This window comes from Gallus gallus, chromosome Z, assembly GCF_016699485.2.
Source record: "Gallus gallus isolate bGalGal1 chromosome Z, bGalGal1.mat.broiler.GRCg7b, whole genome shotgun sequence".
Taxonomy (NCBI): Eukaryota; Metazoa; Chordata; class Aves; order Galliformes; family Phasianidae; genus Gallus; species Gallus gallus.
Genome location: NC_052572.1, coordinates 46,751,283 through 46,778,456, shown reverse-complemented (window position 1 = coordinate 46,778,456; position 27,174 = coordinate 46,751,283). Strand labels below are relative to the sequence as shown.

Here is a 27,174-nt window from a genome sequence, read left to right as displayed (position 1 = left end):
GCTGTCACTGTATACACTGAAGTGGATTCCTGTTCCATATTTTGTCTCTTGGGACATGATTTCTTGCATTGTAATACTTTTCTTCGCTGCTTTATGGGAATATGGAAAAGTCTTATGAATAGAAATACAGCAAATGAGGTTCAAACATGGTAGTGAAAATCAAAAGTCAAAATTACTGTGCTGTAATATTGAGTGTTCCTATAGCTTTAGTCAAAATTACCCATCAGACTTGTATTTGATTTACTTTTTTTGCAAAAGGTTGTGAACCTGAACACAGACTTTTTATTTGGGTAAATAGAGCAGTGGAGTTCTGAGTCCATGTTGCTACTTTTATTGTCCTTGCAGAAACACCATTCTGATGGAAACAAAATGCTACCACAACAGAATTATTACTAGTAGTCCCTCCACATTGCATGAAACTAGATGGATTGGATTTGTGTTGTAATTATTTCCTAGAAGTCAAGGGGTATTTAAAAAAAAAAAAAAAAAAAAAGGAAATGCAGCACAGCATGTAGTGAGCAGAGATTTTTTCATTGTTGCAGAGCTGGGATTTTTACAACTAACAGTTTATGATCACTTTGTAATGACCTTTGGTTTTCTCTATTAGAACATTTCTTTCTTCTTCATAATTCAATAATTGTAATGATGGTTCTCCCGTTTGTTATAAGTAGCTGCTAGAACAGCATTGTGGGTGTGAAGTTCTTGTTTACCATGTCTTATCTTGCAGCTCTATCCTCAGAACAGATTTGCTAAGTTTGTGCAGTCTGTGAGTAATGTTATTTATGCCAATGCACTGAAAAACTCAGGTGAGTATACAACTGTACCTGTTTTTCAGTGCTTTTATGTGAGGAGGGAGTCAGGGTAAGTTTTAGTTACTACTACTTCACAGCACAGACCTGAAGAACAAATTTCATGGCTTAAGCAGTATTATGTGCTATTGTTCTAGGACTACATAATGAAATGGCTCTTTTTGTGTGTATATAGGTTCTCTGTGAGGGAACAGAATAACCTTTTTACCTCGGTCTTATCAGCTGTTTGTCTTGTATATAAACTACTGACAAGATACCTACAAATTCTCGGATGCCCTAATGTGTAGTTACACATTCTTGTAACTTTCTTTGGATGTTTGAGAATGTGAAGAATATCCTGGGAAATACATTTACCATGTTGGTATTTACTCAGTGGTATTGGAATTAAGTTATGTGAGAATCCATTGTTTTACTTGTTACTGTAGTGATCAAGGCTTCTAATAGTGTGATACAGTAACTTCAATTTGAATGATAAGGGAAACACTGGAACATTCAATTATCACTGATAGTTTAGATATGAAAAATGTTTCTGTATTAAAAAAATCTGGAATCAAAATTGCCTAACTTATTAAATAGTTCATTTCATTCCTTGCTGTCATGAAGTATTTGTAAATCTTTTGTTAGAAAGCAGAATCATTTATTTTTTCTGAACTTCAGGTGACTTAACTGTGGACCTTCTTTCAACAAAAGTTATCTCCATTGCTCTGTATATTTTTTTGACTAGGATGAGATTCTTCAGACTGTGAGAGAAGACTCGCCTTTAGAAGACAAAGCAAGATAGTTTGATTAAATAATTTTATATTCTTACTAAGCTGCTTTGTATGTGTATAGTGTCTGATGAAAATGCGTGAATTCATCAGATCTAGGGCCTCCAGCATGAGAAAAATGTGGAGCTGTTCGAGTGGATCCTTACAAGGGCCATGAGGATGATCAGAGTGCTGGAGCATATCTCCTGTGAGGACAGACTGAGGGAGCCAGGCTTTTTCAATCTGGAGAATGGAGGCTCTAGGGAAACATCATTGTGGAATTCCAATATTTAAAGGGAATACAGGAGGGAAATCAATTTTTTTTTTTTTTTTACACAGGTAGGTAGTGGTAGGAGGACAAAAGGGAGGAGAATGGCTTTAAACTAAAATATGGGAGATTCAGCACTGTGAGCATATGCTGTTTCTGGGAACCAAGAAATATCCAAAAGAGAGCAAATATAGTCAGTTTCTTAGTGAGCATGCAGGGAGCTCCAATGCTTTCACCAATGGAGAGCATACAAAGTATTACTTTGATGTGTCACATGAACATCTAGAAGGTGCACTGGACAGATGTGCCCAGTTTGTCCTGTGCCCTTTGTTTGATGAAAGCTGCAAAGATAGGGAAGTGAATGCTGTTGATTTTGAGCATGAAAAGACTCTGAATGATGCGTGGAGGTTGTTTCAATTGGAGAAGGCTGGAAACCCCAGTCATCCCTTCAGTAAATTTGGAACAGGGAACAAACTCACTCTGGAAACTAGACCACCCAAAGAAGGAATAGATGTAAGAGTTATTGTCATTCTACTTAATATTCATCAGATGTAATGGCTATTTGTGTCTTAGGAAGAGAATTGTTGGATCAGCTGTCTTCTCTAGTGGTGAAGTTATTTTGAGAAACAGAGAATAAAAATGTTCCTATATCAGAATTTCCTGAACATCCTTTCCAAGAAGAACATCACTTACAAAGTGGTACCTGTTAAGGACATCACAAATCTTTGTCACATTTCCTATATAGGGAACATTTTTCACCCAGAATGTGGTGAGGTACTGGAACAGGCTGCACAGAGAAACTGTGGATGCCCCAACCCTGGAGATGTTCAAGACCAGGTTGGATGGGACCCTGAGCAGTCTGAGCTAGTGCCTGATTCAGTGGTTGGCAACGCTGCCTATTGCAGAAGGGTTGGAACTAGGTAATCTCTGGGGTCCTTTCCAACCCAAGCCAATCTACAAATCTGTGATTATAGAGACAGGTTATAAGAGCATTGTCTATATAGCTTTAAGTTCAGATATGAGACTTGGGAAGAACTTCCACTTTGCTTCAAGTTGCTGACATCTTAGTATAATATTGCCATTGTCTGTCTGTTTTGATCTGTACTAATCAAACTATTTTTTTTCCTGTAGTTAGGTATTTTCAAAATAGATGCATCTAATATCAGATGCATTTTGGACAATATAGTTGAAAACACTTCTTCCCCTTCATTTGCTTTTTTAAATATTTTTGCACACGATTAAATGCTGAGTTCTAGTTCCAAAGCCTTGAAATATTGTCAGAAGTTGTCTTATTGCTTTGTAAAGGCTGGGGGAAGTGGGTGACCTTCACGGTATTGTTGTCTTTCAGTAAAAGTATATATCCTGTAGATGATCTAGCATATGATTTCATTTTTGTTGTCATGTTGCAGTCTACTTATTCTAGTGAATATGTTGGCTATTTCGTCTTCTAGCTATTCAGTGAAGGCATCAACTAGATAGGCCCTTCATTTTTCATGAGAAAGAAAAGTTAACAGCCATTCCTAATGAGAAATGTATATTCTGCGAGTTCTTCTGTAATCTTCTTCCAGCTTACTGCTAGCTTCAGGGAGGAATTCTCTAACCTGTCTTTGGAATCTGAAATAGAAAATTTCCATTTATGATGCACAAAGCATTGCAAGTCGAAGGGCTAAGTAGATGTGATTGTTTGATACTGTATTAGGAAGTGCACAAGGCTAATGTCATTTTGAACTCTAACTTTTTGTTCTTTGTTGTTTTTAAGTTTGAGGAAGACACACGTTTAGGAATTTGAACTAGGCATTCCACAAAGGAAGTACTGTAAATGCCTAGAATAATGGAGTTTCTGGAGTTAAATGTTTGCATTCTCACAGATTTTTTTTCAGCTTCTTATCTGCTGTGTAAAGAGTTCTGTGTTCAAAATCTCTGCTCTTTCTAAGCTGTTTCCCACAGAATTTGCAAACCCAAGGGCTCATGTAAAGTCATTTTAATTTGTATTAATCATGAGAGACTTGGCTGTGAAATGAGTTAGCTAAAGCTGCTGGCTGTCAGCAAGTGCAATATATGAGAGTCTAGACTACAGAAAAGAAAGTAAATGCTGATGTGTTACAACTTACCTACATTTAGCATCAATAGCCTCATCTACAGTTTTGGACTGAGAACACTTGTACTAACAAACCTGCTGGCACTAGTTGGCACCTATTATTGCCAAAAAGGCAATGTCTGTAGGTAGTGCTAAGATGCATGAGGTTCTGAGGCTAACAGAATGACCATATTCCTTCCATGTTGTTGCTTTTAACACGAAACTGAATTGGCTTATTTAGCAGTCTTCATATTTTCTCCTCTTTCAGCAGAATTAATATGTTGGGATTTTGTTTTGTAGTATGTAAACTGTTCAAATACAACCCCTTCATTGTATAGGATTCTAATTCTAGCCCAGTCAAGTAGAGTGGTGATTCAGACTTCTGTGAAATTACTATTTCCAGAATTACAAGAGAAAGCAGGAGTTCCTGCCCTTTACTCTAACATTTTCCTACATTTTGGATTTTCCTATTGTGACTTCTGTGGAAACCATAGGTCTTAATTAGAAATATAAGCTCAAAAAAAACCATCAGCTATTGCATTTTATCCTTCGGTTCCAAATATAGCTTTTTTCTTCATATGAATTGTCATGCATGTTCATCAGTTTAAATTCCATGTTCTGAATATGACCCAGGATAGTAATGCCAAAATAGGATAGTGATTCACTTGTGTAAGTCTAAATTTTGTTCAGCATCAACTCAGAAGCTTTGAAGATCTGGAACTCAGTTTGGAGTCAGTGAAACAGTTCTAATTTAATCAAATCTTTTTTTCACTTGGGTGTCATTCTGATTGTTTCCCAGTCACCAGGAAACACAGAGTATGCCTGAGTACCGGCTCATAAATAAATGTGGTTATTATATTTTAGGATATTAGAATAACCTTTAAAATTTACTGTGTACACAGTAAATCTGTCCTTGCATTCAGCTGGACTTTGCTCACTGTTGTGATAATATATGCGAGTGCTCTCCAGTAGCCAGAATATTATGAGAGTTCTAGTTAGTTAATATAAGACTAATAGGCTGTTTGAATTGGCATGGAATTAGGTCTCTGACAAAAGATTTAAATGCCAGTCTAAGTGATGGCTTGTTAATTAAATGTCTAAATGTCTTTGTTAAGACCTTGAGAACTAGACTTGATTCATAAAGCCTTTTCCAAAAAATGTTTCAAGTGCTAGAAGCTGAAAAGAATGAACTGAATAGAGAAAGAGACCTTGTCTTCCTCTAATACCAGTGGATTTGTGTATTGCTTTATTTGCATGAAAAAGTGCATGACTGTCTTTATACTATTCCAAGTCTCTCTCTTAATTGTATTGTAAGCAAGATGCCCAGATCTTTTCTTTACTAATGAAATAGGGCCTTCAATAATACAAAGGTAGTGAAGAATCCATGTGGTAGTCTAGTGTGTGTGCATCAAGGAAGACTTGAAACTAGTTGACAGCAAAGTGTGGTGGTAATTTGCTATGCTGATTATTTTTAAGATTACTTGGGTATTTTAGAATGTTCTATCTAACTTTTTAGAAGAATATTGGAAAAGCATCTGCCTTTGGCATGTTGGTTACTATGACTAGCTTTGCATTAACTTTCCGCTATTATATTCTTGCCTTTAAAGTCAACTGCTCTGGGAGTAGATAGCACAGGAACGTACAAATTTGTTCTTTGTTCTCTGAGGTTTTCACTGCTTCAGACTTTTCTGACTTGTGACTTGCAAGTGTTGGAGTTCTTTGCAAAGGCAGACAGTTGTCCATGCAGGCAGTTGGCCTACACTTCCACTGCTTGAAGAATTTTATTCAGTTCATGTTCATTATCAGTGGAATAATAAACATACGTGGATAGTGCTTTTTATCATTCTTATTTCTACTCTGTATGTTTCAAATTATTTTATAATTATTTTGGAGGAATCTCAGAATTAACCAATGTTAGGCAAATCTCATATCCATAAAGGCATAATTCCTGTCTGGAGCAACAACATTGCTCCCAGCCTTTGACTGTTACTGGGTATGTAAGCTGAAAAGTAAGGTTGGCAAATGCTAACAATGAGCTTTGTGAAAACATTTGCTCTTTAGGAGATGAAAGTAAATAAAAGAACATGACAGCATCTGCCAGAGGTAGACTTGAAAGCCTGTGCATTTGTAGCTCACTTGTCTTTTAGTGAACTCATACTGTACAGCCTTTTGTGGAAGTGTTTAACTTCGTAGCTGTAGTCATGCTTTAGTTTGTGACCAAAGTGTAGGTGTAACCTAATACGTAGTGAGTGCTTGTCTGGGCATTCCAATCACATCACTCATCCAGGTGACTTTAATCACATACATGTTTGCTTGCATGATGAATGAGTATCATGCAATGAATGCTACATTATGTTTTTTTTATGATGTTTGGTCACAAGATAGGGTAAAAAATTCAGGGAGATCAAAAAAGTAGGAAGTGAGAAAGAGGCACAATTCATCCATAGTTTTAAGAATAGTTCAGTTCCTGATGGCTCTGTTACTGCAGAAGATCTTTGTTCATATGACAGAAGAGATTTTTGTCAATGACATCCAATCTTTCCTGTTGTGTTATCCTTGTCAGAACAAATATCTACTGTGAAGATTTCTTTGTTCTGCCCCCTGGAGTAATTAGCTTGAGAAATAAACCCCTTCCATTCTATTAAAAAGTGATTAAAATTCCTGGGACCTCAGTACAAAATTTGCCATGGTAATGTTTTATTTGAAATTTTTACTTCTGTGAAATATCACATCTTATGGTTGCTAAAGTTCAATCAAGAATACTCATTATGAGGTGAATTTAAACTGAAATGGTTTGACTTCTAACATGAAAATAATATAAATTCCAGTTGAGGATTCTGTGTTAGAGTAGTTATTACTCTTTGAGAACTGTTCTGTATAAGTCAACTAAGCAAACCATTTTGAGAAGAAAGTTCTAATTATTGATTGTGGTTTTCCTTGAATCTCAGCTGTTTGAGGTTAATGTTCTAGCTGACTTCCTTGAGAATCTTTGAAGATGCTTTTTCTTTATTCAACATCGAAGTACTGGAAACATATGCTAGGGGAAAAAATGGAAAGTGTTCTTTTAGTACACTTAGGAATAGAGAGAGCTTCTCTCAGTATGGTTGTGATTGTTTTAAAGCTTTTCCTTCACATGTCCATAGGGTTTGGAATCTGAAATAGAAAATGTAGCTGTAGTCAATATGGTACTCTAGCCTGAGACTTTCAAGAGAGTTGTAATATTATACACTTCAGTTGTGCAATTGCATCGTGTGGTTCTAAGATTTAATGCCTGCAGTTTCATTATCTTGATCTTCTAAACTGAGTATCTGGTGGTACTGGGTCAAGCTGGAGAAGGGAAGCTAGTGTTCAAATGTGCACTCAGACATACTCATCAGCTCTTTTCCTCTTCCCCTGATTTTTTTTTTTCTTCCCAATACTCATATGAAGTAACTTGGGTAGCAGTAAATGTTTAATAGGGACTGTCTCAGTTGCTGGGTTTTTTTTTTGAAGTAATGATTTTCAAGATGAAGAATGGGCTATAGAAAAGCCAGCTTTTTGTGAGTTGTAAAAGTACAGATCATTTAGCACTACTGTTGCATGTATAAATTTTGCTTCTGGAAGCAGTATGCCCAGAGGTTTAATGAGTATTTCAATTCTGTGTTTTTTCTACTGAACTGGAAATAAACATACTGATCAAATACAGGATGGAGTAGTCTGTCTGAATTGACAGACTTTGAACAGACTGCGTCATACATCCCACTTTGAATTTTTCTTCCTTTCTGACCAATGAGCTAAAGCTTTGTTATCAGGAGAAAGTATCCTAAGATATTAGACTTCTTGGATTTTACATAAAAAATCACCCCAAACATAGGATTGGAAAGTCTGTTTTTCAACCTCACTGGTGTTACAAAAATAAAGACTTGAATTCTAAAAGACAAACAGAACAACTCATAGGGTCTTCTCCTGTATGCACCAACACCATAAACCCTCATTCGGAAGTGAAGTGGTAGATTTCAATTCTGAAAACATCCACTAAGCTATGCAGAAGAGAAGAAAAAGATGTATGGTATGCCACCAGTGCCTAAAGGATTGTGTCACAACCAGTTCCCTGAGGGACTGAAACCCAAGTTACCCAAGGATGCTTATTTTAATGTAATAAATAAGCTGAAGAGAGTAACACTTCAAAAAAAAAAAAAAAAAAAAAAACCCTAACCCAAAAATCTTACATAAGTCATTACACTTAATTACATGGGTATGAGCAAGAAAACTGTGTGCTGGCCAGGTGTCTCTGGGATGCTTTGCACTACATAGGATCGTGTCCATTCTGTAGGAGCGTTATCTCTGTATTCACAGAATTTAACCAGTGGTGAAGCAAGTTCTGATCTTGAAGGAAAAAAAAAAACTGGAGAACTTCCTTTCCAAATTTTAACAAGCAGTCAGCTAAATCTTTATGCTGTAAGACTTGACTATAATTATTGCAACACATTGATTGTATACATATTGCAAAGAATTATGTTCTTGGGGGACTAAATCAATTGTGCATTTAAAGCCCACCGTGAGTCTGCACTATTCAGTATGACCTTTATATAAAAGATATACTGCTTTTTTAATGTACTGTTCCTTAAATGAATGCCTTGTTTCACCTTGTGGACTTAAAGATGAAAGAATTTATTTTTAAGCTCCTACTGAGCTTCTGTGATTTCATTTATTACACAGATATTAGAAAATTCAGTGTCAGTTCGTCTAACTTCTGGCTACTGGGTCCCTCTAAACTTCTGTGACAGACTTAGAAATATTTTCAATATAGAAAAATAAAAAAACCCAGCTTGTTTCTAATTGATTAAGCTGTACTCTGTAAACCATACAACTAAATCCTGCTTAGCAGATTGAACCATTTTTTGGTCCTGTTGTGAGCTCTTTGTTACTTTCTGTTCTGTACTAAAACGTGGATTTTTTTTTTTTTGAGATTTTAAAGGAAAACGTATGTATCCTCAGATTCTTTGTCAACAATTTATTTTGTAGAGGACAGTTTTTAGATTGATCTTTAAATAGTTGTCATTGAAGAGCCTCTGGGGCTCAAATATGAGAGTTTAAAAGATTGTAATTAAAAGCTATGACTGAGGAAGATCTTTGTGGTGTTTCTAGACATTGTCACAGTATTTTCTTAATACAGCACGCTTTAAGAATTTTTCCTGTAGTTGCCTATAATGAAGTCAATAGCTAGAACTTTTGTCTCTGTGAACATGGAAAATGATGGTTAGCATACCTTTTTGTGAAAGGTCTTTGCTTACAGGATTCCACAGAAGTTGACCTTTTCTCCTTTCCAATATCCCGGGTATAGCACATGTTGATGGCCTTCAGCTAAATAGATTTTTAACTGATTTATTACTGCTGAAATGTCAGAATGCTTACAAGAAATCAACTCTTGCATTAAGAACATCTGGTTCAAACCAAACAAAGGAAAGACTGAAAAAGACGACTGTGAAGAAAAACGTAAATATTCCAACAACATGACAGAGCTTCCATTTGTCAGAGTGGTAGGAAGTTCTGGGATGCTCACAGGTTGCCTATAAAGCTCAAATAACCATGTAGCCTTGTTCCTTTTGGTGACCTGTTGTCAACCTCAGTATACTCAGGAACTGAATCTGATTATCCATTTGCGTATGTGTTCATCTATTTGTCATTTGCAGATGTGAATGCCATCTTATGGCTCATGCTAAATGTAAAAAATGTTGCTCTGTCATGTAATTCTGGCCACTGTAGCTTTTCTCTGTGTGTATTCATTTTCTTCTACAGGGTCTGACTCTGAATCAGTTTTTGAGCAGCTGGTGATTGTGCAGCCATGGGTAAGAATGTAAATCAGTCAAAAGTTGAGCTACAGCTAAGAACAGAGTATGCTAAGATAAAGTGTTTTGTTCACATAAGGTCACTCAAGTGAAGATAAGACAGATCCAGAGCCTGGCACTCCCTGTGAAACAAAGGGAAATATAAAATTCTTGATCTTTCTGTAAATGTTTAATCTTTTTCTGCTGTAGAGACCAGTTAGGGAAGAAAGGAAAAATAAAACGATTTCCCTTAGGGAAAAGATCTTATCATGAAACATTTTCTCTAGAGGATCCTAGAAGTACGCTAGACGAGGACTCTCTTATAGAATGTATTCAGCACTACAGATGCTCCAAAAATTGAGTAAATCTTTCGCTTGCTGAGGATTTGGAATGAGCAGATGGGCATATACATGAATCAGTGAGGTAGAATAAACCAAACTTGAAAGTCAACTCATTTTTCTTAGTAATGTGAACTTACTTTCTGAACATATTAGAGACAAATGATAATTTCCTAGCTTGCAGCTAGGGAAAAAAAAACACCTGAAAACCAAGAAACCTTTCAGACTTCTCCAAATTTTTGCAGGAGTCCAACCTTTTAGTGGACTGAATAAACACCATCAGTTTTGATTTGTTGCATTTCTTTTATTTTGCTAAAACAGCTCTTTATAAAGGACTGCTGTATTTGTACATATACAAAAATGTTTGAAAAATAATGCAGATCATTAGTGTTGGATAAAATAAAGATATCTGCAGTATGTTTGAGAAAATGTGAGCTGATGTAGATATGTATTGAACATCTGTGTTGCCTTTCATCTGAAGTGGAGCAGAGTATTGATCTGACTTATTCCTTGTGTCTTTGAGTTGAGGCTCAGGTTACATAATTCATTTTGATTATATTTGAACAGAAAAAATTCTAGTAAAGACTTGTATTCTAAGGTCAATTAGAAGTGAGATCTTATAAATGTTGTGCCTTACTTTTGAAAGAGCCTAAAAAAACATAGTGGAAAGGCTGAAAAAGTAACATGCATCTTGCTAAGAAAGAAAAAACCTCAAGGCGTGGCTGGAATAAAAAGTGGTAATTACAACACTTACAGTAGGCTACTTTACATGCTTGAAAAGAGCTGCTGCAGAAAAAATGCAATACAGGGATACTGTGGCATTCTTAATTAGAAGATGAGGAAACCATAGTAAATGGGACTCAAAGCCAGTGTCAGATGGGGTTCCTTGTCACAGAATCACTGGGGTTGGAAGGGACCTCAAGAGATTAGAGTCTAACCCCTCTGCTAAAGCAGGTACCCTACAATATGTTGCAGAGGTAGACAACCAGACAGATCTTGAATATTTCCGTAGAAGACAACTTCACAACTTCTCTGGGCAGTGATTTCCAGCTCCATCAGCCTTCTTGTAAAGTTGTTCTTCCACCTGTTAGTATGGTGGTGCTTATGTTCAACTTTTAGGCCATTACTACTCCTATCATTACACACCACTGAAAGGAGCCTGACCTCATACATTTGCCTCTCATGTCTCTTTAGACATTTATAAACATTTGTCAGATCCCTTCTCAGTCGTCTTTTCCTCAGGCTGAACAGACCCAGGCTACTCAGCCTTTCCTCATATGGGAGATGCTCCAGGCCCTTTTTCATCTTTGTTGCTCTCTGCTGCAATCCTTCTAGGAGATCCCTGTCTTTTTTGAACTGGGGAGCCCAGAGCTGGACATAATGTACTAAATGTTGCCTCACCAGTGCAGAGTAGAGGGAGAGGATTGCCTCCCTTGACCTGCTGGCCACACTTTTTAACACACCTTTTATACCTCAGGTAGAAGAATGTGTTTGTGGGTAGTCAAGTTTGCTTGTATTATAATCTGCTGTATGAAACTCTTCCATTATTGTTCTTGTACTGTGTTTAGAGTATCTGAGTAATAACCTTCAGGTACTGGAAGGCCATTATAAGGTCCCCCCAGAGCCTTCTCTTCTGAGGAGAGCTCCATCTCTTTTAGCCTGTCCTCATAGGGCAGATGTTCCAGCTCTGATCATCTTTGTGCCCCTCCTGTGGCCCTGCTCCAACAGCTCAGTGTCCTTGTGTTATGGGCTCCAGAACTGGATGCAGTACTCCAGCTGGGGTCTCATGAGAGCGGAGCAGAGGGGCAGAGTCACCTCCCTTGACCTGCTGGTAACGCTTTTCTTGATGCAACCCAGGATATTATTTGCCCTGTGGTCTGCAAGTGCACACTGCAGGCTCACATTGAATCTTTCATCAACTGACGCTTCCAAATGCTTCTCAGGTCAGTTCTCAAGCCATTCTCTGCCCAACCTGTATCTGTGCTTTATCTGTAATATTACACATTGACCTGTGACACCTTACTGGATCTAACTCATAAGCAAAATGAAGCACTATTTGTCCTTAATTTTTTTTTTTTTAATTTGCAACAAGAAACCTGCAACTTATGCTATGTTATATGACTTTCTGATTGTTAAATGACCCTGTGCAAGACAGATCTTTATGGAAGAATCTTCTCAGGCTCAGGAACTTGTAGCACAGCCTTCTGAAAATCAGAAGTGAAATTTTGTACGTTAGCATAACAAAATCTTACAAGAACAACTTACTGTCTGATTCTCTATAATCAGGTCAGAAGTTTTGTGCTTATTTCTGTAGGACCAGTGTCAGAAAGGTTGAGTGCACGTGGTCTGAATGATACATTAGGAACAGAGGGTTTTTTCTCCATTCTTTTCTACATGTTAATGAGGAAGATGGTACTACAGTTTCTTGATCCTTACTAAACCTTTTCTTCTGATAGTTTAAGATCATTTGTATGGGGAAATAACATACAGTGTTTCTCAAAGAAACCTGATGGACAAAGTAGGAAGATAGCACTACACCATTAAGAAATAATTAATGCTGATAGAGCATGTTCTGAGAGTCAGAACTGTGTGTACATAGAAACTATTTCTGGTCTTAGTCATGTGATAAGGACAAGGCTTAGAGGGAACAATGCTCAGTTTTAGTGTAGTAGTGAGAAGTGAAAGCACCTTCACAATTTCCAAGGCAGTGAAATGCAGAGAGCATGTTCTGCTCTAGTGATTTTTAAACTGAAGTTGAAGGAGGCAGTCTTTGGTTATAGCAGCTGCTATAATAGTTTATCGAGTTCTATATTTAGGTGAAATTTGAATATGTTAAACAGATGTAAAGTGTTTTCAGTGTATTTTGTTAATAAGGTCTGCTTATACTGCCTTTCTAAAGGTGGCAAACTGATCTAAGTCAGTGTGTAAAACTTCCGTAAGTAATGAAGTTCTGAAGATGATATCTTTTAAACTCGTGATGCTGTGTTTCACATTTATGAATAATAACCACAGTGCCTGGCAACAGGGAGAGAGAGAGTTTAGTTCATTATCCCACTTGCTCACTGTGCTGAGACTCTGAAATAGTGCTGTGCATGAGAGATCAATAAAAATGGGATAACAATTGCTTTAAATATATGAAATAGTGGAAAAACTTCTGGGGAAGAGGGTACACTGAAAAGAGGGAGGTTGGAAAAACACAGGACCATTTATGGTAAAACTGTCTAAAAACAGAAGACTTATTGCATTTTCTGATGTATTAGTCTTGATTTTTATGAAGCAAGTATATGTTTGGGAGAATGTCTTCTACGTTTTTAAAAATGTGTGGGTCTCATTCTGCTGAGAGCTTCTATTTGGTATCACTTATTAGATTTGAATGACAAGTAAGGAAGTTTAAGAAAAAGTTTGGGTTTATGGCTAAAATTATTTTTGGTCTCAAACTGGGTTTGTACATATGTGATGAATTTGAAAGTAGGGCACAGATTACATCAAACATTTTATGAAAAGGTTGATAATTGGTCTTCTGGAGCACAACTCCCGCCTGGCTTTTTGTTGTTGTAGGTGTAGTGCAGGAATCCAGTTCAAAACAATATGAAGAATTGCATTTTGAGCTGATGAAACTGGGGTGATGATTTTTTGACACTAAAACTTCGTGTCTTTGGGATTTAGTAGCTTACAGTACAGAGATTTTGTTCTTTTTATTGGCTTTGAAGTTATACTGAGCATGTATTACTTGATGTGTCTTGGTTCATGGCACTGCTATCTTCAAGAGAATGAGAAAACCATCGTGTTCTTAATGCTTCATAGTTTATTTTGACTAGCTATTTTCTAAGTCTAAGCAAGCCTTTCCCCTGTACAATTCTTTTCAGAGCTTTTTTTTCCCCTTAATCTGAGAGTCTGACCTTTCTAAATCAAATGCTGTTTTATTGGTGTCTGTTCTATTAGATGCCAATACTGTACATTTGAAATGGAATGGAGTATGTATCTCAGTGCTATTTATTAGTTCAGTGCATATTGTTTTTTTGCACAACTGCAATACACAGTATGAGGAAGATTGTTTTATTATTGCTGTATACTAAGCTGAATTTCATTTAATGTTGGATTTTGCATCAGAGGCAAGTGCACAGGAAATAAAATATAAGATGCCATTTTCAAATGAATGAGAATAGAATAGATATCACTATGAGGAAGGAAGGGAAAGCTTTGTCTCCTACTCAGCTGTCACGTTGGCAGAATGTATTAGAGAATCTGGGCTTCTGCTTAAGCTTCCCTTCTTCCATGAATAAATATAGAACTTCATGCTACTGAGCAGTGAATCTGACATTTCTCTTCAGCACAGAGTTCACTCAGACTTGAGTGAAAGAAGAGTACCAGACTAACCAGCGCCAGGACTAACAATCTTTTCACGGACCTCGGTTTCAGAGTTGCAGAAAATGCAGTATGATGTGTGTAAATGAATGTATTCCAGTATGTAGCCTTTGATCTTCAATATTCACATTTTGGACCCTAGAAAGCAGTAGTGAAAATCACTTAATACTTCTCAAACTTAGTTTTTAGGTTAACAGTATGTATTCTACTTGAAAGCATTGAGAACTGTTTATTCTCTGGCATCATTCTCTGATACTTGCACACTGAAATTAGCTGTAAACTGCAACGTGATTGAAATTTACAAACATGATTTAAAACCATTTCTTGATGAATCTGGGTGTGTGAGTTGTTGCTTATATTACAACATCTTGTCCAGTGGTAAGTGTTGAGGTGTGTACATTTAAGTGTAATGCTTACTCTGACCTAAATGATATTAGGATAGAGAAAGCCACGCAATAACAGCTGGGAGCATTTTGTTCGGCTTTTCTGAAGAACTGAGGTATACATGTCATGGTAAGTTGACTCTAGATCTAATACCTGGCTAGGTTATAAGCTTGAGACCTCTTAAGAGTAATATGATAATTTGTTACAGCTGGGGGATTATTAATTCAGTCTCTGTAGTATATCCAAGTCTAAGAAGAAACTGATCAAAAGATCAAAAACTAAAAGGATGTCAGCTATTGCTGTAATTAATTGAAGGTTTGTAACAATGGTAACAAAAAAAATCACATAGCCTGAACTCCCTTGAATGTTGTCCTGCTAACTTTGCTTAAAATGCTTTATCAGCAGTCCGAATCTCTGTAGTTAGGCACACTGATGAAGTCAGAGGATTTTGTGTGATGCCATGTTGAAGCCAGCACGAGATAACATTATTCTGCCTCTTCAGTCCTGAAGGTTACCTGGTAGAGAGCATCCTTCCTGAGAGTGGAGTATTGTCTTCTGTGACTGGAAAAAGTAAGCCAGGAAAAAAACAGCTGAAGTGGAAGTTCTAGTACTTAAGTATACGGTGCAATTGCTTACATTCATACACAGGAATTTAGTGCTTTAATTTTGCTTAGTCCCAACCGTGAGGTATCATAAGCCTGCTGCTTCCACACAAATAAAAGCAGTTATGAAAAGAATGAAGTTTCCTCAGGCACGTGAGGATGTGTGTCTTTGATGAGCTAATCTACTTTTATGTCCACTTGCATAAATAAAGAACACCATAATTTACGTGGAATGCCACAGGGAAGAAGGGCATTGTTTGTCTCCAGTTAAGGAACAGTTGCACTTTTCCTAACGTGATGTATTAGGTGCTGTTTGTTGTGAAGTTGGAGCGCACTGCTGATAGATGTGCTCGAGAACACATCTTCTAGAGGATTAAAAGGCTTTAATGCATTTTTTCCCACAAAGCTGTCTTTTACATTGAGCTGCATTTTTTAATGAGCATCCTTTTTATTACCTGTTATCTGTGTAATGTTTCTGAAGTGAAGGACTGGGAATTCGAGGACCTGAGATTTGGCAGAGTTACTGCTGCCTCAGCTGTTGGGCAGGGCTTTGTCTTCTCCATCAGTACTTCCTTACCTGCTTCTCCTGGGAGGGATATGAGTTCTGGAAGGAAGTTCTAACATCGTGTCACAAGTGGGTATGTTTTGTTCTCTTATGTGTTTTTTTGTCTTTTTTTCCTAGCATTCATCACTGAACTGGTTCTTGTAGTCGTTTGGTACAAATTAAGCATGCACGTATTTGGTCTGCTGGTAAATTACCGTGTAACCACAGCTCTGTACCAGAAAAGCACATGAAAACGGTACTTTTCTGAGCCACGCATAAATCCGAGGCAGCCTTAGAAGCTGTGCGTGCGGTGCCTCTCCAACGAGCAGCGCTCTCTCTTTCTCTCCCTCTGTACGAGCCGGGTGCCGGTGCGTTGGCTCCGGCTGCGGTACGAGCGGGACGCTACGCTGCTACGTGAGGAGAGCGTTCCGTGGGATGAGGCAGCACTGCGGGCCATGCGGTGCCCTGTGCCGGGAGAAGGGCCAGCGGTCGGTCGCCGCAGAGCCTGCCTTTCCGCGGGCTGCCTGCGGCGAGCGGCGCATCTGCAGCCGAGCGCGGGGTGCGCCCTCCCGGCACCGCGGCGCGGCGCTAACAAACGCGGTGTTGCGCACCGCTGCGGCGGGGCCGGGCCTGCCGCGGGAAGGTGCCCTTGCCTTGGATCCGCAGAGGCCGCACCGTCCGCGGGCGGCCCCGCGCCCCGGCCCTGTTGGCGGCGGTTGGGCGGCGGTCGGGGCGGGGGCGCAGCTGTGCCCCGCGGAGGCGGTGCGGGGGGGGAGGGGGGGCGGGCACATTCTCGGAGCGCTCCCCGCCATTGGCCGCGCCGCCGCGCCGGGCAGCACGTGACCGGCGGGGCCGTAGCGGCCGCGGCGCTGGCGCAGCAGCTGGGCGCGGGCGGAGCGGAGCGGCCGGGCCGGGCGCTGGCGGCGGCGGGATGGAGGCGCGGCGGCCGCGGCCATGGGGTAAGTACGGGCGGCAGTACTGGGCGGCTCCCGGCTGTGCCCCTTCGTGGCTGCTGCAAGGCGGTGAAGGCGGCGGGCGGGGAGGAGAAAGCGGCTTTTGTGGCGAGAAAAACAGGGCAGGGAGAAAGGGCCGGTGCCGCAGGAAAGGGGGACGGGCGGCATCCGAGGAGACGGGCGGCTGCCAGCCGGGCCGGCCTCGCCACCGGCACAAAGCCGCCGCGCTCCGCGCCGAGGCCTCGGGGTGGCTCCTTCCGGGGGGCGGCGGTTGCGGCCCCGCTTTGTCGGTGCCGAGCGGAGACTGCACGGGGAGCCGGGCGGCGGGAGGCTGAGCCGCGGGGAGCCAGGAGCCGCTGACTTCTTGCACGTTGGTTTAACATCACAAAGAGATGCTTGGGTCCGAGATTTAACCCGAATGCCGAGGGAAATCTTAATAAATAATGTATGAAGCTGTGAGTCCTTTCTTTCTCTTTGTCAGAGGTGCAGCTTTTATTCCGGTAATTAGGTCACTGCCAGCAGAACGCTCCTTTTGCAAAAATCCGTGATGGATCTTAGAGGACGCGTATGTGGCCAAATTATTTTATCGTATTTATTGTCGTAATGAAGATTGAGCATCCTTTCGCTTGACCTACATGTAGGACTCCTGGCTTTCGGCTGTAAGGAGCATCCTTCATTTGACAGAATGTTCTTCAGGGGATCAGCACAGCCCATTTTGACTCGCTCGATCTGGATAGTCATACACTGATGGATGCCTTTTTAAGGCGTAGCAGGAAACATACAGCTTCTTAGCTTGTGTAGGTCTATTGTCAGTGTATTGCTGTACATATACGAATAGTACAATATAGATTAATCTCGGTTTTCAAATACTCTTCCTGCATGTGATGTTTGTTTTGTTGAAAGCATTCCTTGGCGTTTTTCCTACTATTATTTTTAGTCCTATTCCTATTACTTAGTTCTTTTTTTTCTCTTATTGCTACTGTGGCTAGAAGATTTCCATGTAGTTTATCAGAATTACAGCTTTTTGAAAATAAGTATAAGCATACCCACTGAAAGTAGTTTCCTGCAACCAGGCTCTTCTGTGTGCTTAAGGCGACTCCAAGTAAGTTGGTTTTGCAGCATTCGTAGTTCAATTAAATGAAGCACAAAAAAAAGGTTTGATGATGACAAAAGTTAGCTTTTTCTTATGAAAATATCCTCTTCAGACATTCTCTACCTAAACCACAATCTAATTTCAGAATTGTGGTTTTCCCGTCTCTCGGTAAGATGGATTATGTTAAATTTTAATACAATGGTTGATAAATTTACCATTTCAAGTACTTGGGGGTCAAGAGGTAAATCGGTGATGCTCTTCCTGTAGCACTTTAAACGTTCATTTTAGCAGCATAAGTATTAGAAGATTGAATAGTTTCATAGATGGTTTCACCACTTATTTTTTTTCTGAAAAGATGACAAAAGCAGTCATGATTATGACCCCTACTATGGTGATGCTTCTCTCCCTACATCTTTAAACCTTAAAAAAAAAGAAAGTGTATGTATTGTTTTGTGTAAGAAGTGAAGTATTTCCTGTTAATAGTCACACTCTTAAAAATGGCAGCTTGAACAGAAGTATAACATTTTCAATGATTCATGACTGCAGACTTTCCTCAGCGTCATCCCTCCATTCCTCTAGTGATATTTCCCCAAACCATTCTGCAGTGTACTGTGTTACATCTTCTGATACGCATGTTCTCATAGTATGCAGCAGTTGTTGAAAATGCCCATATCTATGGGTTTCTTTGCTCTACAAATACTTACGTTGAATTTCTATTTTAGCTTAATTAGCAAAACACGTTGATGAAATGTAATTACTTTTCTCATCAGCGTAGCAAAATCTTATTTAACACAAGGTACAGTGATAACACTATTAAAGTAAATCGGTGTCACTGAAGAGCTCTGGAAGTCTCCACTGGTGTTTTTTTTTCCAAAATTCATGCAGGATCTATGTGAACACGTGATAATATGTTTCCTGCAAGAGAAGTCATCTTCTGTTCCCTGCAAGTGCTCAAGTGAATCCTGAAGATTACTTTGGTAGATGACCCAATCTGATGAAAAGCTTCTGTATTTCCTTAATATAAAATAATAATTTTGTTCTTCTTTAATAAAACTGATTTATTTTGTTAATGCTTTGTGTTTTAAATTAAAGTAAGAGAAAAAAAGGCCTTTTTCAGACTACTTAATGGCTTAAACTTTCTGAATTTAATCCTTAAAAGATGATGAGAAGTAAAAACTAAGCTGCATTGGGTCATTTGCAGTGAGAACATACACTATTAGCTATGAATAGCAAAAATGGTCATGCTGAAGAATGAGTGTACAGGACTGTGAATCATCCCTAGTCCAGCACAAGTTATGATTCAAACGATGTCTGGACTGCTTTGTGTTCAACGTAGTATTTAAATGCAAATCATGTTTCGTATTTTGTCGTATTCTGAATGCAGCATGACTAACCAGCTAAGGAACTTCCCAACTCAGAATTCTAAAGGCAGAAGTAGGATTTATTTTTTTTTGTCTTGAGAATGTAATGAAAGCTGAACTTGACTGGTCACAGCCTGAAATGTATGAGTTGTGGATTTCCCATGGGGAGACCGTTTTAAACTGGAAGATTTAGACTAGATACTAGGAAGAAATTCATTACTGTGAGGGTGGTGTAAGACACTGGAACAGGTTGCCCGGAGTGGTTGTGGATGCCCCCTCCCTGGAAGCATTCAAGGCCAGGCTGGATGGGGCTTTGAGCAACCTGGTCTTGAGGGAGGTGTCCCTGCCTATAGCAGGGGGTTGGAATTTGATGATCTTAAAGGTCCCTTCCAACCGAAACCTTTCTATGATTCTCTTTGTTTACAGCAGTATGAATGTTTGATTGTAATGTTTGGTAAAAAACTAAAGGTGGAAACGTTCCTATTAAACACATATAACAAATGTGACAGCCATGAAACTTCACCTGTAACAAAGGAAGACGAGTCCTGATTTCAGATTAAACCACCATCTTCATTCTTCTCCTTGTCATGGTCTTTTGAAGAATGCAAAGAATGTGGACCATTGCTTATTTTGGCACCTTCATCAGCCAAGCTATATTTTGGTTGGAGGAACAGATAATGCTTCTGCTTGCAGTGATTCATGAGTACAGACCAAGAGCGTGAGCTGTGAAGAATGTCATTGCTGAGACAAAATGTACAGCATTCTGCACTACCTGCACTGCCATTTGAAGATGGTTGCAGGTTGAGTGCTGTGATTAATGAAGCTCCTATAATCTTAGAAAATTTGATGGACTGTAGAATTTACAGTGTACTTAACCACGTTAGTGAACTTGAGGAGCATTCTCTGAAGAATATAACAGTGAATGGAAAATATAATTAAAATTTACAAATTCAGTCAGAGAAGAACAGAACAGAAAAAAAAGACCCCACCAAAAAAAAAAAAAAACCCAAACAAACAAAAAAAAAAAAACACCCTTTACCTTATTCCCTAGTCAAAAGGAATTAAGAAGGTCAGGTATACTAACACTTACGTGCTTTGTTCCACTGTCCACAAAGATGACCGTCATGCAGAAGCGGATAGAAGAACTGAGAAGAAAATCCTCTCAGTGCAGGTGAGGGAAAGTTGAGCATGGCTTCCTTTTAAAGGGATTAACTCTCACACATTGTATTAGGATGTCTGAGAATGGCTTTTCATCTGGCTCTTCTTTCTTCTGTATGGCCAAAAAATGCCCAGTAATTCAGTGCACCTAATCTAGGGATGATTATTTTTTTGTCAGTTTATTATTTTAATTATTTCAAATTTATTAAAAGGGGTCACGGTACATAACTTGGAAGTCACTTTTTGATATCATAATCCTTGCATCTGAAGCAAGCTTTTGAACAACTAAAGAACAGTTTTCCACGGTAACCAACTCCTGTTCCTTGTGGCATCTTCCTTGATGGCCTAAACATGCAAATGCAGAATGAAAGATAGCACCAACAGAAGATGAAAGATCTGGTGTTCGAAGCATGGGCTGTTCTAGTTCTGCTCTGAGTAATTTCTTATTCTGGCTAACCACGCCCAAAGCCTTGAAGTGTTTTTAGTTTCCTTGTTCCATCTGTCTGTGCACATAGCCAAAGTGAGGAACAAAATGATGCAATAACTTCTGCTACTGACCAGAAGTTTTAAGATTTGTTCTTCAGTGCAGGTAGATGTCCATGGACATAAAGTACAGGTCTTTCACAAGTAAAAATAATATACATTGTCCAATGTAATGTTGCATAAAACAGAAATCCAGTTTTTGCGTGTGTGGAAGAATCAAGATAATGGGCGTTAATGACCTGAGGCTGATGGAGTTTTATTCGGTGAGTATGAAAGAAGAGTATTGATGCTTGTGAAGTATAAGCGTTTTTAAAGTAGCGGGTCTGGAAGTCTTGCCCCAAACAGAACTGCATAAGACAGTCTCTGTCCTACTGATACTCACAGCGATAAATCCTTAAACACAGCACCTGGAGTACTGATGCTGTGCCAGAGCTGAACAAGGACAAGAAGAAGAGCATCTATGCATAAGCCGTATTGGAAAACCTAGTAAAGGATTTAGACAACAGAGAAATTTAATTATTGCAAGTCAGCATATCAGTTTGATATGTTCCTAGAAAGAATGACCCCAAACCCCTCACTTTATTCTCTTAAGTATTAATAAAGATAATTATAAAAATGGTAAACTTAAGACTGAGATTAGTAAGAAGGAGAGCTGGTTTACTGTAGAACAGCTGTGCTGGATTTATGCTCCTGTCTGTCAACCTTGCCACTCTTTTTCCGGAAGAGTAGTATAACAGCTGCTAAACCATTGTGGTTAATGACCCAGCATGTTAAGTTAACCGACACCTATTTTAGATTACCTTGGTAGTCATGCAGTAATCTGCAGTGGTGTAGCAGCTGCTACATGAGCAGCTGACCCCTTCTCTGTTGCTTGGGTGGGAAGCTTGTGTAGTTGGGAAGGGCGGACAGCTGGGGGTAGGCACCATTGCAGACATGCCAGCATTAGCGCTAATCTCTTCCAAGTCTTAAGGACTCTTAGACTTGGCACTTCAGAAAATCTGTTTTGAAATACATTTAAGCTTAACTAATAGGAAATTTCTCAAACATGCTTAAATGACACTGTGCTGTGTTTTTGTTGTTGTTGTTTCTGAATTCAGTGTAATATGTCAGTGAAAAAAGAGTGGTCAGGCACTGGAATGGGCTGCCCAGGTTGGTGGTGGAGTCACTGGCCCTGGAGGAGTTCAAGGAACGTGTGGACGTTGTGTTGAGGGACATGTTTAGTGAGAACTATTGGTGATGGGTAAATGGTTGGACTGGGTGATCCTCCGGGTCTTCTCCTACCTTAGTGATTCTATGATTCTATAGTTGTTTGTTTGTTTGTTTGTTTTCTATGTGGAAAAATGCATATCTTAAATCCTAACAGTACGTATGTATTTAGGCTTCTAATTAATTCTTGTCCTAGTGTGTGAAAGTGTTATATCTAGCTTGAAATTTTTTGATGCACATATTCATACAGACTGCTAGTTCAGTACAGAATGAAATTCTTTGTCATAATTTCACTTACTTTGATAGGAGATGGAGAGGAAACCTCTTAATGCTGAGAATATGGGTAGGGGAACTAAGAAACTAGATTTTAGGTGCTTCATATATCAAGGGAGTTAAATATTAGAGTGGCTGTCAGAAAAAGGGGTTGTCTCCATTCTTTCATTTAAATCTTTACCTCTCTGCAAAGAAGAAACAGTTTTGGCACAAAAGGGTGCTTGACTCTGAAGCATGATAGTGAACTTCTCAAAGATAAGTGGATTTCAGCATGTCACGTGTTCTCCTTTGGGCTAAATAAAGTGGGAAATTATTATTAGAGTACAGAATTATTCCTTCCACTTCCCAATGTAGTGGCTTCACGCTTGGAGTAGAGAGTCATTTATTCTTCATCCAGCTGATTCTGGCCCGAAGCGTCTTGAATGCTTTTGTGTATCTGTGTGTTGGTGCAAGTTCAGGCTGTTAGGCCAAGTGTAAATTCTGTGCTTTACTTAGCACTGGTGATGTGGAATTTGCTGTGAAAGATGGGTTATGTGGCTGCAAACCCTGTCTGACTGAGGAGGACCCAGAGTGACCACTCTGCTTCCAAGTGACAAGATTTCAGCTTGCGATGTCAGATCTAGTTATTTATATAGTTATTATATAACGTTAGATTGTACATTACTTCATCTCACCCTCTTTATACTGCTCCATATTTAAACTGATTTTTCCTTTAAGTTGCCAGAGCTGTTGAGTTGCTGTCTTTGGAGTTCGTTCCTTCATTCATCTTTCTTCACATTCTTTGTATTTACATGTCTTGTTAATGCGGCTAGAAGTCCTCTGTGAGAAGAGAAATTGGACAAACCAAGTATTTTTTATTATTGCTTGTACTTACATACTAATAATGAATTAATAAGAAATAGTTACTCTAATTAGAATAAATATCTATGCCAAAGACATGGGACACTGCAGCTTCTGTCACTTAGATGTAAATGAGTTAAGATAGTAAGCTTGAGTTAAAACCGATAGATTCTATCCATATGGTAGAGTTGGTAGTTAAGTGGTTGGTATGGATCTTAAGGGTTTTTTCCAACCTAAGCAATTCAACCTCAGTGATTCTGTATTACAATGCAATACTTGTTTATAACTGTTAGAATTGAAAATATTGTCAAGTTGTCTGCCTTTTGTTGTGTTTGTGCTGAATTACCCATGTAGCATGTGTTCTGAAAAGAAGTTAAACTTTAGATGTTGTTCTTATTACTAAGAATGGAAACTAGTACTTGCATGCACTAAGTGGATCGGAAGCAGTCTAGAGTTTTTTGTTTTTGTTAACTCTGCTTACCACTTAAGTGAATGTATCTTGTAGTGAAAGTATAGAATTTGAGGAATAAAGTTAATGTTTCAGATTGCCTTCATTGCTTTAAATGAGACATCTCCAGCAAAGCATGACCAAATCGTTAAAAATGTATTTGGAATTATTTTTTTCAATTCTTTAATGGCATTGTTGAAAATCACAGTTCTATAAATGGTGAGCCTTTTTCTTGACCTCTGTGATGATGACAGATGTTTAGGGCATGACTTTTTTTTATTGAGAAATATATAAACCAGTCATATCATCTGCAACTGCTTGTGTGATGTTTTTTTCCTGACTTCAGTGGTATATATTGTTCCTTCTGTTTCATTGAGTTTAAATTCAGAAAGATTAAGCATAATACTCAGAAGTTATCCTGGGGAACAAAATCAAATCCTCTAGCGTAATTTTACATACCTTTTCGTTGACTTGATAATTCAATTAAGATTCATCCGGAAGAGCAAATTTGATTACATAAGGAGTTACACAAGCAGTAAGGTCAAAGGTTTAATGTGAGTATACACAGAAAATGCTCTCCTGTTAGTGTACTTTTCAAGATGGCTTGCTAGCTGTATTTGCAGGATGTTCCAGAGGTGTAGGAAAATTGCTAAGTAGAGGCTTTCAGTTGTTTAATCTTACCAGGGTGTTACAGAAAGAAAAATTCTCCAGAGAAGTTTTTGTATTTCTCGTTTCTAAGTTATAGTTCCTGTACTTCAGAAATTCTTACTGTGATCTTGGAAGGGTAACTTGTGTTTATATGAAGTGGTGGGTTTCCTTTATTCTCTTGGAATAACTGATGAATAAGAAATAAATTTTGACTGTAAAGAGCTTCAGGAGTGGTTAGCTGTGTGTTAGTTGTTTGTTACACAAAGTTGTTTTGTTTTTTTTTTTTTAATTTGAAAAGCATTACTGTAAATGTGTGTAAAATCTATTACTGCAGTCACTAGACAAAACAGGATTTTTTTTCTGTTTTATGACCTAAATACCATGCCAATCTGACACTTGCTCTTTGTATTTGTAGTATTGTGTCTTAAGAATAATCTTTCATCTGTTTCTTCTGTGGTGCAATACGACTGCATCGAGTGTTAGAACTGCATGAATATGTGCTTTAACCTTTTTGCCTTGGAGTTGTGTTTTTGTTGTTTTCATTTATTTTTTAGTAAAAGATTTGATTACTGCTACATTTATTCTTTTTTTCTGTTAAAATTCTTTATTATTTAAATCTACACTAATATGTGCTATTCTGAGGAATTCGGGCTATCTGTGGTTTTCATTTCATAAAATCTGTAGGCAGTCAGCATCTTGTAGCATCTTATGTGTCACAGTGCATACTAACTATGCATAGATGTCTTAAATATGGTTTATTATCTCTTCTCACTGTTAGAATTGAAGTGCTAATTGTATGGTGCTGTGATTTTCCTTCATGTAGTCTGCTTTTCTCTAATACCTTATGCAAACGGTGAACTTCTTTGATAGACTTAATCATATGTATCAAACTGAAGGCCCCTGTAAAAAGCCTTTGAACTGACAATAGTAGTGTGGTTTTATGGATTTAAATTAAATGTTTAGAAAATTGGGTGGTAAATGGGAATGAGATAGTTTTATGGATAGGTATGTTTTTTGCTGCTGTTTTCTGAAAAAGTTTGCATTTAGTATTTTCTATTATTTTTTTAGGTCTGAGGGTAGCCCAGGATGGCCGCAGCTTCTTATGATCAGTTGTTAAAGCAAGTTGAGGCATTAAAGATGGAGAACTCCAACCTTCGACAAGAGCTAGAGGACAACTCAAATCACCTAACCAAACTGGAAACTGAGGCATCTAACATGAAGGTATTGCAAGTTCTGTATTTGTCATGTGTTGCTTCCTTTTGTAGTTGATTGTCTTTCAATGAACTGTTCATTGTACAAGTTCTCCATGCTTCTAGTGCCCTACAAAATTTCTTTTATAGGCTGTGTAATGGAAAACTGTATTAATGAGATTTAGTTGGTAAAGTGTATTGGTTTTTTTATTATTATTATTTGGAAATTAAAATATTTCAAAACTGTTTTTAGAAACACTTCCCAGTTTTCATAGCTTCTTTTCTGGTTTGTCATGATAAGCACCACCATTTTAGCACTGCAGTACTTCCCAGAATGAAGTCATGGGAGAGACTGTAGATTTTCATTATCTTAAGGTAAGTTTAATGTTTTTTTGTTTTCTTACGATTACAGTAGTTACACTTCAAAAAGAAAATTTCATTTCAAAGTAAGACCACAAGTCTCCAGCCTCTCCCAAGGCATAAATTCAGAATTGATAATTTCACCCTGATCTGCCCATCTAATATTTAAGGACTATGTGTAGGCTTTCAAAGCCACCTATCCAAGAGGTAACGCTAGACTCAGATGGAATTAGTATGGGTTTTAATCTGTTGGAAAATATGTAAGTAACTGCATCTGTGTGATAATAACACTTAACAAGGCAGAATTTCACAAGCATCATAGCTATTCTTCCTGAGCTGACAAATCCTACTTCTTTTTGCTAGCGGTCAGCAAAACTGATACATAAGCTAATATCATTGGAGTATAATTCCAGGTATTTATACAGGCTGGGGGAAGATCTCTTTGAGAGCAGCCCAGCAGAGAAGGACCTGGGGGTCTTTGTGGATGAGAAGCTGGACATGAGCCAGCAGTGTGCGCTTGCAGCCTAGAAGGCCAACTGTGTTCTGGGCTGCATTAAAAGAGGAGTGGCCAGTAAGGAGAGGGAGGTGATTGTCCTCCTTTACTCAGCTCTTGTGAGGCCCCACCTGGAGTACTGCGTCCAGGCCTGGGGCCCCAGTACAGGAATGACACGGAGCTCTTGGAGCGAGTCCAGAGAGGGGCCATTAGGATGATCAGAGGGCTGGAGCACCTCCCCTGTGAAAAAAAGGTTGAGGGAACTGGGCTTGTTTAGCTTGGAGAAGAGAAGACTCCAGGGAGACCATCTTGTGGCCTTGCACTAATTGAAGGGAGCGTATAAACAGGAGGGGGAACAACTATTCACATAGGTTGATAGTGACAGGACAAGGGGGAATGGTTTTAAACTAAGACAGGAGAGATTTAGGTTAAATAATAGGAGGAATTTTTTCACTCAGAGGTTGGTGAAGCACTGGAACAGGATGCCGGGAGAGGTTGTTGATGCCCCATCCCTGGAGGCATTCAGGGCCAGGCTGGATGTATCTCTGGGCAGCCTGGCCTGGTGGTTGCTGACCCTGCCTGTGGCAGGGAGGCTTGAAACTGCATACTTTTTGAGGTTCTTTTCAACCCAGGCCATTCTATGATTCTATGAATATCTGCATATGTGTTGGTCACTCTGAAAGTAATGTCTCCTATTTATTTCCATGAAAACTACAACAGATACACAG

The 27,174-nt window shown here is 38.8% G+C and overlaps 1 protein-coding gene across 17 annotated transcripts in view; it reads left to right on the top strand.

The window, feature by feature from the left end:
- The window catches only part of APC (APC, WNT signaling pathway regulator), a 93,058-nt gene that overhangs the window by 6,642 nt on the left and 59,242 nt on the right, over window positions 1–27,174 (top strand). For 10 of the 17 annotated variants that reach the window (XM_046905989.1, XM_040655703.2, XM_046905988.1 and 7 more), the window contains exon 2: window positions 25,472–25,624. In XM_046905989.1, the coding sequence (XP_046761945.1) occupies window positions 25,490–25,624 (135 nt within the window). In that variant the 5' untranslated portion in view covers window positions 25,472–25,489. Of the gene's footprint in view, window positions 1–16,847; window positions 16,900–25,471; window positions 25,625–27,174 lie in introns of those variants that run through there. The other 7 variants (XM_040655710.2, XM_040655708.2, XM_040655704.2 and 4 more) reach the window with 2 other exon arrangements.